The sequence below is a fragment of the Papio anubis genome, chromosome 11, assembly GCF_008728515.1.
Source record: "Papio anubis isolate 15944 chromosome 11, Panubis1.0, whole genome shotgun sequence".
Lineage (NCBI taxonomy): Eukaryota > Metazoa > Chordata > Mammalia > Primates > Cercopithecidae > Papio > Papio anubis.
In genome coordinates this window covers 73,006,550-73,022,991 of record NC_044986.1, presented here as the reverse complement: position 1 = coordinate 73,022,991, position 16,442 = coordinate 73,006,550, and the positions used below count along the sequence as shown (strand labels likewise).

Here is a 16,442-nt window from a genome sequence, read left to right as displayed (position 1 = left end):
TATGTTTGATCAGGACCCTTTTTAAAAAATCGGAACACTTTTCTGAAGCAGGGCTCCATAGACTACAGTTTGGAGTAGACTGACATAAATATAACAACATGTGAAAATGGGACCCTTCAAGTTCAGCTGAAGTCACAAAATCACAGGAATCAACTGGTTCCATATTCCAAGATGAGATGCCGCATCATCCCAGCAGGACCTGCAAAGGTGACGTCTAAGACCCAGGTCTGCACCCCTTAGCTGGGTACATCTCTGCATAGCAGAAAAAAGATGCTGAATATACTATCAGAGGAGCTGGGAATTTGGAATTAATGATCTATTCTATTCTATTCTATTCTATTCTATTTTACTTTATTTTATTTTTGAGATGAAGTGTTTCTCTGTCACCCAGGCTGGAGCACAATGGCATGATCTTGGCTCACTGCAATCCTCCACCTCCTGGGTTCAAGCGATTTTCCTGCCTCAGCCTCCTGAGTAGCCGGGATTACAGGCACCTGCCACCACGCCTGGCTAATTTTTGTATTTTTAGTAGAGATGGGGTTTCACCATGGCCAAACGGGTCTCAAACTCCTGACCTCAGTTTCCCCACTCAGTTTTCCAAAATGCTGGGATTACAGGTGTGAGCCACTGTGCCCGGCAAGGATTTCTTTAAAGAGAATGTTCAAGTGTACTTGCAATGCTTCCCTCCAGTGGACAAGTATTAGGGCTATGCTACTCCTTTTATTTCAAGCAAATGAGAGGGACTTTGGTAGTGTACTCAGATAGCTTGGTAGGTGCCCCTGAACTTTGAGGGTCAGAGTGAACTGATACCAGTCTTTTTTTTTTTTTTTTAAATTTATTTATTATTATTATACTTTAAGTTGTAGGGTACATGTGCATAACGTGCAGGTTTGTTACATATGTATACTTGTGCCATGTTGGTCTGCTGCACCCATCAACTCGTCATTTACATCAGGTATAACTCCCAATGCAATCCCTCCCCCCTCCCCCCTCCCCATGATAGGCCCCGGTGTGTGATGTTCCCCTTCCTGAGTCCAAGTGATCTCATTGTTCAGTTCCCACCTATGAGTGAGAACATGCGGTGTTTGGTTTTCTGTTCTTGTGATAGTTTGCTAAGAATGATGGTTTCCAGCTGCATCCATGTCTTATATAAGTCTAAGAAAGTTAATGAGTGAAAGAACTACTATGGCTGAAGCTGCTCGCTAGGTGGCTAAACAAAAGAGACTCAATTTGGGGACACAACTATATACCACTCTTAGGTCAAAGATCCATATTTCCAGGGAGGAGGTAAGTGCTAAGTACAAGTAAAAGCACCCTGAGGCAGTCTTGGACCTTGCCTTGTTAGAGGCAAGGAGAGCTCAGCAGATAAAAGTCCCTAGATGATTCATTTATCATCAGCAAGAGAATCACCTGCAAGAAAGAGGAACCCTAGTGATAAGCATCCAAATCATGAAACAGCCTGCAGAGAAAAAACGCCAGTCTTCAGCATCTGCCAGTCGAAAAGCAACCCAATACCAGATTGGGACCAGCCAAGCAAATTTGATCCTGGCTCCTACTTCTCTTCCTTTCCCCTATCCAACTCACCTAGCATATGGAAGAATAAAGGAGAAAGAAGGTACTCAGCCCACTTCTCCCCCTGTAGCAAGCTCTTGATGGTGCCAGAAGATGCATTACCCATGGATGAATTTCAGAGTTTTGATTATGACCTGAGACTATACTTATTTATAGTATAACCAACACTGTTTGGAAACTTAGGTAACCAATGAGAGGAGTTATTACTAACTAAGAGTGAGTGGCAGGCTCTGAACACTAGCTAGGATACTATTCCAGGGCAGAAGATCTAGCCCTGCAGAGTAGATTCACAAAACCAGTTGTGAGAAAAAAAAACAAAGTGTATTTGACCCCAAAATGAAACACTAAAATACTGTGTTAAAAGCACCAATGGCTTTCTATAAAGTATTTGAGGACAATCCTATCATTTTGTGACCCAAAACCCCACTGCAAGAAGGAGAAAGAGAACCACTACCTTGAATTTTCATGGCATCTTCAGGTCCAGCATCTCAACTGACACATCCCTACAAGGTGACTGGGTAGCAATGACTGTTCCCATTTGACAACGGAAAAAACTGAGGATCAAATCTGACTTGACTTATCTAATGTCTGAAAACTCAGGCAATGACACGATCCAAATTTTAGAACTCTTGCAGGTCCTGCTGGGGTGACCTAGCACCTCATCTTGGAATGTATGACCAGTTGATTCCTATTATTTGTGGCTTCAGCTGAACCTGAAGAGTCTCATTTTAACATTTTGTCACATTTGAAATTCCTTGTTCAATGGTTTTACAAACATACAGTAGTCCCCTTTTGTCTGTAGAAGATACATCAGGACCACTAGTGGATGCCTGAAACCACATGTAATACTGAACCCTATAGACAGACCTTCCATCCTCAACTTATAATGGGTTGGCCTACAATTTTTCAAATTTACTACAGTACAAAAATGATATACACTTGGTGTGCTCTCCACTTCCTATATATAGTATGTATACTATGTTTTTCCTATACATTCAGGTCTATGTTAAAGTTTAATTTAAAAATTAGGCATGGTAAGAGATTTACAATAATAATAATAAAATAGAACAATGATAACAATATACTATAATAAAAGTTATATGAATGTGGTCTTTCTCTCTCTCACAGAATATCTTATTTTTGGACCACAGTTGATCGTGGGGAACTGAAACTGTGGAAAGCAAAAACACAGATAAGGGGAGCCTAGAATATATGCTATTTTCTTTAAAAGACAGGATAAGGGGTCACTTGCAAACACTGGAATCCATTTCTCTAACATGATTGGAAAGGACTTCACAGTAAATAAAAATGAAATAATTACAGCTGTTAGGCAAGGTTTGTAGATAGCGACATCAGCTTTGAAACAGAGTCAAGAGCAGCATAAAAACAGTATGACCCCAGGCAGAGAGGATTAAAGCCATGCTCCAAACCCAGGCTGGCAGCTCTTTATAGCTGGATGGTTTTTTGTTTTCTTTTTACCCTTAAATAATTTTAGGAGGAGGGTCTCTTTGATTACACTAAAACAAATAAAATCTTGTGTACGAAGAATTCTTTTGGCATAAAGCATGAGGCGTATTACTACTTTTTTTTGCTGGCATAAAATCTAAGAAAAGCCTCAAGGTGCAAATGATCTGTAGTCTATTTAACATCATGGTTTTTTATTTTTATGGGACCTCATTATTGCTCCTTACCCTAAATTATAGGTACATTCTTGGCTCCATTTCCCACTGGGCTGCAAGCTCCAGATACTGTGTTATTTGTCTATAGTTCCAAATACTCTTCAATACTTCTTCAATCAAACAGTCATTATCTCATAGTTGGGATATGTTGAACCAAGGCAAGGATCTAGGGAACTCTTAAGTTAAGTACTGCTGTAGGCCCAGTTCTCAACCAGAAGTGCCACATGTCTATCAAAATTATGAAGGGAAATTCCCAGGTCGCAGCATTTTACAAAGATGGAGTTCTCTGCTCCATGTTAAACTAGCATTTAAATGTCCAGGTTTTCCCTGGAAAACAGATTTAGGGGAATAATTGAAGCAAACTCCCCTGACCTTGCGAGAGACCTAGACAGCCAAATACAAGAAGCAAAAGAACACCTGGGAAGTTCATCACAAAAAGATCTTTGCCTAAGAACATTGTCATCAGATTACCTAAATTTAAGATGAAGGAAAGACTTTGGGAGGACGAGGCAGGCGGATCATGAGGTCAGGAGATCGAGACCATCCTGGAGCACACTGTGAAACCCCATCTCTAGTAAAAGTACAAAAAAATTAGCCGGGAGTGGTGGCAGGTGCCTGTAGTCCCAGCTACTCGGGAGGCTGTGGCAGGAGAATGGCATGAACCCGGGGGGCGGAGCTTGCAGTGAGCAGAGATCACGCCACTTCACTCTAGTCTGGGCAACAGAGCAAGACTCTGTCTCAAAAAATAAATAAATAAATAAATAAATAAATGAAGGAAAGAATCTTAAGAGCTATGAGACAGAAGCACCAGGTATCCTATAAAGGAAAACCTATCAGATTAAGAGCAGATTTCTCAGCAGAAACCCTACAAGCTAGAAGGTATTGGGGACCTATCTTCAGGCTCCTCAAACAAAACAATTATCAGACAAGAATTTTGTATCCAGCGAAACTAAGCATCACATATGAAGGAAAGATACAGTTGTTTTCAGACAAACAAATGCTGAGAGAATTCACCATTACCAAACTACCACAACAAGAACTGATAAAAGGAGCTCAAAATCTTGAAACAAATCCTGGAAGCACATCAAAACAGAACCTCTTTAAAGCATAAATCACACAGGACCTATAAAACAAAAATACAAGTTAAAAAGCAAAAACAAAAAACCAAGTACATAGGCAACAAAGAGCACGATAAAAGCAACAGCACCTCACATTTCAATACTAACACTGAATTTCAATGGCCTAAATACTCCACTTATAACATACAGAACAGCAGAATGGATAAGAACTCACCAACCAACTATGTGCTACCTTCAGGAGACTCACCTAACACATAAGAACTCAGATAAATTTAAAGTGAAGGGGTGGAAAAAGGCATTTCATGCAAATGGACACCAAAACCAAGCAGGGGTAGCTATTCAAATATCAGACAAAACAAACTTTAAAGCAACAGCAGTTAAAAGAGACAAAGAGGGACAGTATACAATAGTAAAGACCTTGTCCAACAGGAAAACATCACAATCCTAAACATACATTCACCTAACAGTGGAGCTCCCAAATTTATAAAACAATTACTAACAGACCTAAGAAATGAGATAGACAGCAACACAATAATAGTGGGGGACTTCAATACTCCACTGACAGCACTAGACAGGTCATCAAGACAGAAAGTCAACAAAGAAACAATGAATTTAAACTATACCTTGGAACAAATGGACTCAACAAATACATACAAAACATTTCACCTGACAACCACAGAATACACATGCTGTTCAACAGCACATGGACCTTTATCCAAGATAGACCATGTGACAGGCCATAAAACGAGTCTCAATAAATTTAAGAAAATTGAAATTATATCAAATACTCTCTCAGACCACAGTGGAATAAAACTGGAAATCAACTCCAAAAGGAACCTTCAAAACCATGCAAATACATGGAAATTAAATAACCTGCTCCTGAATGAGCATTGGGTCAAAAACGAAATCAAAATGAAAATTAAAAAAATTATTCAAACTGAATGACAATAATGATACAACCTATTGAAACCTCTGGGAAATAGCAAAGGTAGTGCTAAGAGGAAAGGTCATAGCCCTAAACACCTACATCAAAAAGTCTGAAAGAGCACAGAAAGACAATTTACAGTAACACCTCAAGGAACCAGAGAAACAAGAACAAACCAAATTCAACCCCAGCAAAAGGAAATAACCAAGATCATAGCAGAACTAAATGAAATTGAAACACAAATAATACAAAAGATAAATAAAACAAAAGGCTGGTTCTTTGAAAAGAAAAAATAAAATTGATAGACCGTTAGCAAGATTAACCAAGAAAAGAGAGAAAATCCAAATAATCTCATTAAGAAATGAAACAGGAGATATTACAACTGACACCACTGAAATACAAAAGATTATTCAAGGTTACTATGAACACCTTTATGCACATAAAGGAAATCCTAGAGAGATGGATAAATTCCTGGAAAAATACAACACTCCTAGCTTAAATCAGGAAGAATTAGAGACCCTGAACAGACAAATAACAAGCAGCAAGATTGAAATGGTCATTTGAAAATTACCGTCCAGGTACCGTGCCTCACTCCTGTAATCCCAGCACTTTGGGAGGCCGAGGCGGGTGGATCACCTGAGGTCGGGAGTTCAAGACCAACCTGATGAACATGGAGAAACCCCATCTCTAACAAAAATACAAAATTAGCCGGGCATGGTGGCGCATGCCTGTAATCTCAGCTACTTGGGAGACTAAGGCAGAAGAGTCACTTGAACCTGGGAGGCAGAGGTTATGGTGAGCTGAGATCGTGCCATTGCACTCCAGCCTGGGCAACAAGAGTGAAACTCCATCTCAAAAAAAAAAAAAAAATTAAATTTAAAATTTAAAAAATTTAAAAACAACAACAACAATAAAAAGTCCAGGACCAGACAGGTTCACAGCAGAATTCTACCAGACATTCAAAGAAGAGTTAGTACCAATCCTTTTGACACTATTCCACAAGACAGAGAAAGAAGGAACCCTCTCTAATTCATTCTATGAAGCCAGCATCACCCCAATACCAAAACCAGGGGAGCACATAACCAAAAAAGAAAACTACAGACCAATATCCTTGATGAACATAGATGCTAAAATCCTTAACAAAATACTAGCTAACCAAATCCAACAACATATCAAAAAGAAAATCCACCATGATCAAGTGGGTTTCATACCAGCGATGCAGGTATGGTTTAATATACACAAGTCAATAAATGTGATACCCACATAAACAGAATTAAAAACAAAGATCACATGATCACTCAACAGATGCAGAAAAAGCACTCAACAAAATCCAGCATCTCTTTATGAGTAAAACTCTCAGCAAAATCTGCATACAAGGGACATACCTTAATGTAATAAAAGCCATCTCACAGCCAACATAATACTGAATGAGGAAAAGTTGAAAGAATTCCCTCTGAGAACTGTAACAAGACAAGGATATCCATTCTCACCACTCCTCTTCAACATAGTACTGGAAGTCCTAGCCAGAGCAATCAGACAAGAGAAAGAAATAAAGGGCATCCAAATCGGTAAAGACGAAGTCAAACTGTCACTGTTTGCTGACGATATGATCGTTTACCTTGAAAACCCTAAGGACTCCTCCAGAAAACTTGTAGAACTGATAAAATAATTCAGCAAAGTTTCTGGATACAAGATTAATGTACACAAGTCAGTAGCTCTTCTATACACCAACAGCAACCAAGCCAAGAATCAAATCAAGAACTCAACCCCTTTTACAATAGCTGCAGTAAAAATGAAATACTTAGGAATATACCTAACAAAGGAGTTGAAAGACCTCTACAAGGAAAACTACAAAACACTGCTGAAAGAAATCACAGATTTCTAAACATAGACACAAACAAATGGAAACACATCCCAAGCTCATGGAGGGGTAGAATCAATATTGTGAAAATGACCATACTGCCAAAAGAAATCTACAAACTCAACACAATCCCCATCAGAATACCACCATCATTCTTCACAGAATTAGAAAAAACAATTCTAAAATTCTTATGGAAACAAAAAAGAGCCTGCATAGCCAAAGCAAGTCTAAGCAAAAAGAACAAATCTGGTGGCATCACACTACCTATTTTCAAACTATGCTATAAGGCCATAGTTATCAAAATAGTATGGTACTGGTATAAAAATAGGTACTCAGACCAATGGAACAGAATAGAGAACCAAGAAATAAATGCAAATACTTACAGCCAACTGATCTTCGACAAAGCAAACAAAAACCTAAAGTGGGGAAAGGACGCCCTTTTCAACAAATGGTACTGGGATAATTGGCTAGCCACATGTAGGAAAATGAAACTGTATCCTCATCTCTTACCTTATACAAAAATCAACTCAAGATGGATTAAGGATTTAAACCTAAGAACTGAAACTATAAAAATTCTAGAAGATAACATTGGAAAAACCCTTCTAGACGTTGACTTAGGCAAGGATTTCATGACCAAGAACCCAAAAGCAAATGCAATAAAAACAAAGATAAATAGCTGAGACCTAATTAAACTAAAGAGCTTATGCACAGCAAAAGGAACAGTCAGCAGAGTAAACAGACAGCCCACAGAGTGGGAGAAAATCTTCACATTCTATATATCTGACAAAGGACTAATATCCAAAATCTACAACGAACTGATACAAATCAGTAAGAAAAAAACAAACAATCCAAACAAAAAGTGGACTAAGGACATAAATAGACAATTCTCAAAAGAAGATATACAAATGGCCAAGAAACATATGAAAAAATGCTCAACATTACTAATGATTAGGGAAATGCAAACCAAAACCACATTGCAATACCACCTTACTCCTGCAGGAATGGCCATAATCAAAAATTTAAAAACAGTAGATGCTGGCATGGATGCAGTGAACAGGGAACACTTCTACACGGCGGGTGGAAATGTAAACTAGTATAGCCACTATGAAAAACAGTGTGGAGATTCCCTAAAGAACTAAAAGTAGAACTAACATTTGATCCAGCAACCCCACTACTGGGTATCTAGCCACAGGAAAAGAAGTCATTATTTGAAAACATGCACATGCATGTTTATAGGAGCACAATTCACAATTGCAAAATTGTGGAACCAACCCAAATGTCCATCAATCAACGAGTGGATAAAGAAACCGTGGTGTGTATGTGTGCGTGTGTGTATATATATATACACACACACGTGTATATATACGTATCTATACATATATATCTATATATGTGTATATATGTATATGTATATATACATGTATATATGTTTATATATGTATGTATATATGTATACATATATACATATATGTGTGTATGTGTGTATATGTATGTGTGTGTATATATACATATATGTGTGTGTATATATATGTGTATATATATGATGGAATACTATGCAGCCATAAAAAGGAATGAATTAACAGCATTTGCAGTGACCTGGATGAGATTGGAGACTACTATTCTAAGTGATACAACTCAGGAATGGAAAACCAAACATCGTATGTTCTTACTGATATATGGGAGCTAAGCTATGAGGACGAAAAGGTATAAGAATAATACAATGGACTTTGGGGACTTGGGGGAAAGGATGGGAGGGGAGTGAGGGATAAAAGACTACAAATATGGTGCAGTGTATACATGGGTGATGGGTGCACCAAAATCTCACAATCACCACTAAAGGACTTACTCATGTAACCAAATACCACCTGTACCCCAATAACTTATGGGAAAAAAGTTAAACGTCCAGGTTTTCATATTCTTGTATTTTTACTTAGCAAGTTATGCCACAATTACAAAATGAGTCACCTTTTTGCAAAGATTTAATTACTATCCTTTTTCCCTCTTCCCATGCCCCTCCCCTAATCCTTGACACCCCACCAAGCTCCTAAGGCTCCCAGTTCCCCCAACATGGAAAAATTCCCTGGAAATTTTCATATAAACAAACTTTTCTAAATTGCTACAATTTGGGGTCAAAATTTCCCCAGCCTTATCAAACAAGTAGTTTAAAGTAATAAGAACCACCCCTAGAATAGCAATAATAATCCCTAACATCTATATAGTTTTTAGATCACTCTAATTTATGTCAAGTAAAATGGTAAAGTGCTAAACAAACAAAAGACACTATTTCCATTGTTATATTAAATTTGTCCCTTTCTCTGTCAAAAATCTTACTTAAGCTGGAACTTGGGTTTAGATATCAACTGAGTGAAATTGTTCCCAACCCCACAAGCAGGGTTAATTAATCCCTTCTTTGCACTCTCCTAGGCCCTTATGTATACTACTCTGAATAGCCTATCCTATGCCACTGGAGTTAGTTCTACACATATTTTCACTAAATATTCCCTGAGGGGAGTGATTCCCCATCTGCAGCTCTTAGAGTTTCTAAGAACTAGAAAAATTTTGTTGGAGTAAGCCATCAACGACCCTATAAATATGGAAGTCATGCAATCATTATCCCTTTTTTAAGACAAGCAAACTGAGCCTTAAAAAGGTGAAGTGATCTTCCCAAAGTTATTAGAGCTAGTTAAGAGGAAATCAGAACTTGAATCCTGATACCCTAAGTTCCAATGATTGCTTGCTGACATTTCACTCCTTGTCTTTGGGACCATTTTATATATAACAGAACATTCACTGTAAGCTCAAAACAACATAGTTATTGTCATTTTGTTTGACTTAACCCAAAGAATAAATAACTTTGCTTTTAAGAAATAAGTTCTACCCTTCTTTTATGGAAAAAAGGTTGTTATGCCAAGAAACTAGAAAGGAAAAAGGAAGGAAAGAGGTGAGGGAGGGGAAAAGGAATGAACGAAGGGAGAGAAAGAGTAAGCAAAAGCAAATCTAGATAATTCCATGTTATCTAGATTTGCCTTTCTAATTTTGCATACCACACTACCCCTCACTTATCCTATGCTCCAGTTAAACTGGTCTACTTGTGACTGTCTTAAGTTTAAGCAACTAAAAAAAAAATGACTTGGATATTAATCTTGCATCCCACAACTTGCTAAATTCACCTGTTGCTTCTAATAGCTTTATGTACATTCCACTGAATTTTCTACACAGATGATAATTTCATCACAAATAAAGACAGTTTTACTTCTTCCTTTCCAATCTGGATGCTCCTTCCTTCCTTCCTTCCTTCCTTCCTTCCTTCCTTCCTTCCTTCCTTCTTTCCCTCCCTCCCCCCCTCCCTCCCTCTCTCTCTCTCTCTCTCTTTCTTTCTTTCTTTCTTTCTTTCTTTCACTTACTCTACAAGCTGAAACCTCTAGCAATGCTAGGTAGATGTTAGCAAGCATGTTTGCACACTTTTTAATAACAAAAATTATTGAGTATTTTTCAGGCATTGAGTAAAGCTCATGGAAGTTAAAGGCAGGAATTAATCCCCACCCTAATGATATCATGACTTTGTGGAGGAGCTCTGTCTGCTGGTAAAACAGAAAATCAGATAAGTCAGGAAAAATAAGGTTAGGACAGGTCATTCAATAAAAGCAACAACAGTAGCAAGAAAAGACTTAATACTTACAGAAGGATCAATATGGGCCAAGCACTATTGAAAGTTACTGATATGTATTAACTCATCTAAATCTTCCAACTTACCCCCATTTTATAGGTAGAAATCAAAGACAAAAGAAAGACTGCTCCAAAAGGGGGGAGGGTGGACGGAGGGTAAGGGTTGAAAAATTAACTTTTGGGTACAAGGTTCGATATTTGGGTGATAGGTACATTTGAAGCCCAACTCCACCAGGGGGGTACAAACAACCACATGTATGCCCTGAATCTAAAACAAAAATAAATGAATAAAAAAGATTACTAACTTTTGTCTCCATAGCCAATGTTCTTAAATGCTAGAATAAATTGCCTCTGGTAACCATCTCTTCATTAATGGGTATTGAATGTTCACTCTTTGCTAAGTACTATGTTACTTTCAATTAATTTAACTATTGAAATAATCCTATTTTATAAGTGAAGGAACTGAGATTCAGAGTGATCAAGTGACCGGCCCAAGGTCACCCAGCTAACAAGACTGAAACCAAAGTGTTCTGACTTCAAATTCAATACTCTCTCCACCACCTGTTTATACAGCACTTGACAGCTTACGAAAATCATGATCACATTTGTGCCTTGAATGTCAGCTAAAGGAATTGAGATTTTATTCACTAGCCCGTGGATAACCTTTGTCAGTTTTTGAAAGGAGGAAAATGAAAGAGAAAGGTGTTTTTGAGAGGCTATGGCAGTGTCGTGCTCCGTGGGTTTTCTGGGGCAAGTCTTCAAGCACAGGGTTAGGAGCCTCTCCGGTCCCCTCTGAACTCGTGAGTCCTTCCCTTCAAACTCATTTGCCAGTCTGGAGAAGTCCTGCTTTAAATAATGTTCCTGGAGGGAACTCCCAGAAGAACAGAGATAATAAAAGTACTTCTTATGTCACTTCTTCTCCCTGCATTTAACTTTCGGGAATATTTTTGTTAACTGAGAAGAGCACACCAAGGAACCATTATCACTGATACAAGGAGAAAACGGATGGTAGATTTCCTCAGTCACGTCCCGTCAGTGTCAACAATTTAACTAAACATATAATAGTCATAACCTCATCAGTGTTAAATTTTCTAGGTTTCTGGCACATATCTCTTCATCTCCCTCATTAAGTTTATAGAGTGTTCTTTGGTACATTTGCTCAGTGTGAGGATTTCACTTTCAACTGGCACATATTGGAGTAGAACAGGGAAATGATTTTTCTGCCTTAAGTGGTTAGCAAAATAAGAGAGTATATGAAATGGATCAATGCCCTAAGCCAGGTACTTGGCATGTAATGGTAGAGAAGCTTGACCCCATCCATCACAATCCTGCCCACTCACCAGGGGTGGGTCCGGCACAAATAAGCCAACCAAGTCTGAAATATAAAGAGTTGCTCTGTTTCCATTATCTTCTTGCTCCATGTCCCATACTATCCCTTAGATGGGGACTTCCTTCATTCAGAATTGGAGTCCTGGGGTCACCATTGTTATAACCCTATCAGATAGCTACTCCTAAACAAGCTCCCCAAACCCAAATCTATCCTGGTCCGCCTTCATTTAATCCTGATTTTTTTTTTTTTTTTTTTTTTTTGAGACAGTCCCACTCTGTCACCCAGGCGGGAGTTCAATGGTTCAATCTCGGCTCCCTGCAACCTCCGCCTCCCAGGCTCAAGCAGTTCTCCTGCCTCAGCCTCCCGAGTAGCCGGGACTACAGGTACACACCACTGCATCCAACTAATTTTTGCATTTTTACTAGCGGCAAGGTTTCACTTTGTTGCCCAGGCTGGTCTTGAACTCCTGACGTCTAGTGATCAACCCGCCTTGGCCTCCCAAAATGCTCAGATTACAGGCATAAGCCACCGCACCCAGCCCATTTAATCCTGATTTTAACATGTTAGCATGTTGTGCTCAACTATCTTAGATGAAAATTATTTTTAAACATTAGTCAGGCAATTATTTAAGCACTAAGAAATTTGGTCTGACCTCTCTTGCAGGGATATTCGCATTTTAAAAGAGTACCCAGAATCAGAAATGTCTTAACTTACAGAAAAAGTTCAACTGTAGCAGGTGAGGTAGGGAGGGTATTTTGGAGTTTCAGGAGAGTAGCTGCTCCCAGCATCCACCAAATATGTCCTGTGAAAAATTTCCAACCCCACAAATACATTTGTACCTCAGTATCCTCACTTACAACATAAGAATGTAATACTGACCTCACAGAACTGTGGGGATTAAACAAGTTGGTTAGTAATTGTTATAAACCTTTCGAGAGGCTATATAGTACTACACAGAAGTGAGAATGTTCATGACTTCTGTGCTTTGCCTTTTATATAGGTAACTTACTTGATCTGCCTACACAGGATCTGAAGACATTGGAAGCCACAATTAATCTGTCCAACTACAGATTAATCATGCTGCCTCTACTTTTTAAAGATACAGCCCCTGTAGCTTAGATGAGCTAAAGAAAAGCCACCTTGAACACTGGCCGCAGAGGTCCTCAGGTACCCATTCACAGAGCTGTCATACCAAGACCGTGTGAACCAAGGAAGTCAGAAATGCTACTAGGGCCAGGCATGGTGGCTCACACCTGTAATCCCAGCACTTTGGGAGGCTGAGGCAGGCAGATCACCTGAGGTCAAGAGTTCAAGACCAGCCTAAACAACATGGAGAAACCCCAGCATTACTAAAAATACAAAATTAGCTAGGCATGGTGGCGCATGCCTGTAATCCCAGCTACTCAGGAGGCTGAGGCAGGAGAATCACTTGAACTCGGGAGGCAGAGGTCGTGATGAGCCGAGATTGTGCGATTACACTCCAGCCTAGGCAATAAGAGCAAAACTGTGCCTCAAAAAAAGAAAAAGAAAAGAAAAAAGAAAGAAAGAAATGCCACTGGACCAATCCAACGGCAACAAGATGCTCTTGGTCCTGAGGTTAATAACTAATTCAAGAATGATGGTACATGAAGAAAGGTAAAACTTGCTGCTATTTCACTTTGAAGCAGAGCTCTACTCCCAGTCTTAACAAATTTTTCTATTATTATCCAAAATTGATTTTCATAGACTTTCAAAAGCTCTATTTTCTAACCAAGATATTAAGGCATCAGTGTATGCCTTCTTTTACTACCTTTCATTCATAGGGTCCTTTGACTATTAGAAGTCTATCTGATTACTTATGAAAGTGGTCAGTCCTAGGTCTTCTGGGAAAATTAAACCATGGGAATATGGGGTTCTCTTCAATTCTTGATCAGAGCAAAGTGGCACTGAAGGATAGTACGGAAGAGCATAGAAAGCATCTTAATGCATCTCCTTTATTTTACAGAGGAAACTGAGGTCTGGGTTTACAGCCACATGCTGCTGTTATGAGAAAGATCCAAGATACAGACTTGGACCTAGTGTACTATCTATCCACTCTACCAACTAGCTTCCCCTCCCCTCTGCTGTGAATGTCCTCAGCACTAATGTAACCAGTCTTATCATTCCCTAGAAGTTAATGAATGTCTCATATTCTCACTCACATTGTAACCTTCTCCCTCTCCTACCAAGGGTCTTCTCCTATGTCTTCTTCAGGTTTCAGGGAAGTGCTGTGGACTAATAAGCCTTTATTCAACATTTTTTCAATGACCAATGGAATGAATGATGAAATGACCACTCAAGTACTTGTCACCAGCATTAGTCTACTCTGTTAGCTGAGGCTCCGGTGTTCTCTGCCTTCAGATAAAACCACAATGACAAAATGGCATGGTGGACAGTTTCTGCACCAAGCTCCATGGGTGACCTGTGATGTGTTCTGTGGCTGACTGTCACAGGAGCCCAAGTGGATGGGCTGGGAGAAGAGAGAAGAGGCCTTACAACGGAGACTAGAGGAATGCTGTCCCTTGCCGAACATCTGTGTGCTGATGAGACCGATGACAGGAGGCAGAGCACACAGTTCCAGCGGGACGCCAAACATCTGGGCTCAAAACCAAGCAACAGAGTTACTCAAATCAACGAAAATATAATCACGGATATTTTCAATGCCTACTATGTGCATTCAGACAGCTGTGATTAGATGGATAACATTTCAGTCCCACTCACCCCCCAACATTCCACTGCTCTCTGCTCCAGATGCCTGATGTTATATTAATCAAATATTCATGTTTTGCACTGAGCATCTGTTGGCATATGTTGATGTGCAGATAAAACCAAGGTTATGAATTATTTCACCAGAATTTTAATGGGACTCTTGTTCAGCTCCTTTGATAGAGGCCAAAGACAGTATACCCCAACCCTTAGCCATTTCTAAGACTGCCATGCCTCCTGGCTCCTGCTCTATCAGAATGCAGGGAAGCTAGGAGGCCCATGCTGTCTCCCATAGCACCAAGGAGATATTCAGGTGAGAAAACCATCAGAAGCATCATCTTTCTGAAGTCAGTGTTTGGTTGCTGTTAGGCTCACAAGCACTCAATGCCAAGAGGAAACGCTGTGCATAATTTGACACCAGCGGTGCTCCAAGAACAAAGGATGTAATATCTCTTTGTTTCTGGACATCCTAAGGTTAAAATGACATCTTGGCTGGCAATTATGATTCTGTATTTTTTATAAATCATGTTATTTCCAAAAGAACATAAAGCAGGTGAATGAACATTCCATTGCCTCATTACTGGCATTTCTCCTATGAGGACTGCCAGAGCCTTTACTAATACTACCACCAAGTATTGCAGTCAGGAAATGAATAAAGCTGAGGGATCTGCTTTTAGCTTGCTTGAGGCCATTTACCGTTTTCATTCTTCAGTGAGAGAAAAACAACCACTGAGGTGAGGGTGGAAAGACCTCTCCATATGGAATGGCGGTCTCTGATTTTTCAAGGTCCTCTAGAGAGGACTTTGTTGTCAAACAGGCTTTGTACACACTTCATTTACTGGGATTGTGCTTGTCTTTCCTGTTTTCACAAAGGCCTCCAAGCTCCTCAAAGTCAAGAGTTTCTTCCAGAGGCCTCACACTCCCATGGTACACTGCGTAAGGATCTGCATCATAATTGCAGGGAGTTTGCAGACAGGGAAGTAAAGAACCACGAAGGCCAGGCTTGCTCACAGCCTTCCTAAAGGGAGACTGGAGACGAGAGAAGCTGGAAATGAGGGTCTCCAGACACTTGGCTTTGTGGATGCTATCTCAAGAGAGTGAAATCAAGGACCCCTTTAGTCATTTCCATTTTATACTTACTTCGTTCATTGGATAAGGTGGTCTCTGCAGCTAGATCGCTCTGTGAGCCACCATGCTTCCCTGCTGTCTGTGCTTTAACTACCCAAGAGAACAAATATAGAGTGCCTTGCTTAGAAACTCCAGCTCTGAAAATATGCAGATAGGATTGGAAAACTTAGAAGGAAGTTTAAAATTCCCCTATCCAGGGACTAGTCTGTTCTACACAGTGCTTTGGATAAATATGAAAAAGGTACCCATCTGAGGTGCACCTCCACACACATAGTTTGGTGTGTAAAACCTGGGTCAGATTTCCATCCTGCCAACCTGAACTCCTTGGTTTACAGAAACCCTGTAATACTTTCTCATCTTTATGCCCAGAACCTGGATCGAGTTCCAAATGGCCTTTCTCCTCTCTTCTGAGCCTCCCTCAGATCCCCCTAGCTCTATTCAAGAAGAAAGCTTCCAAAACAGCTTCATCAAAAACAAG

General features: G+C 39.6%; 1 protein-coding gene across 9 annotated transcripts in view; it reads right to left on the bottom strand.

Moving 5' to 3' along the window:
- Positions 1–16,442, bottom strand: part of LRMDA (leucine rich melanocyte differentiation associated) — a 1,152,373-nt gene that overhangs the window by 191,349 nt on the left and 944,582 nt on the right. For 3 of the 9 annotated variants that reach the window (XM_017944519.3, XM_017944522.3, XM_031652660.1), the window contains 2 exons: positions 15,977–16,054; positions 14,067–14,731 (listed from right to left, as the gene is read on the bottom strand). The exons of 5 other annotated variants lie outside the window; for them this stretch is intronic. In XM_017944519.3, the coding sequence (XP_017800008.1) occupies positions 14,460–14,731; positions 15,977–16,054 (350 nt within the window). In that variant the 3' untranslated portion in view covers positions 14,067–14,459. Of the gene's footprint in view, positions 1–14,066; positions 14,732–15,976; positions 16,055–16,442 lie in introns of those variants that run through there. One more of the 9 variants, XM_017944520.3, reaches the window with a different exon arrangement.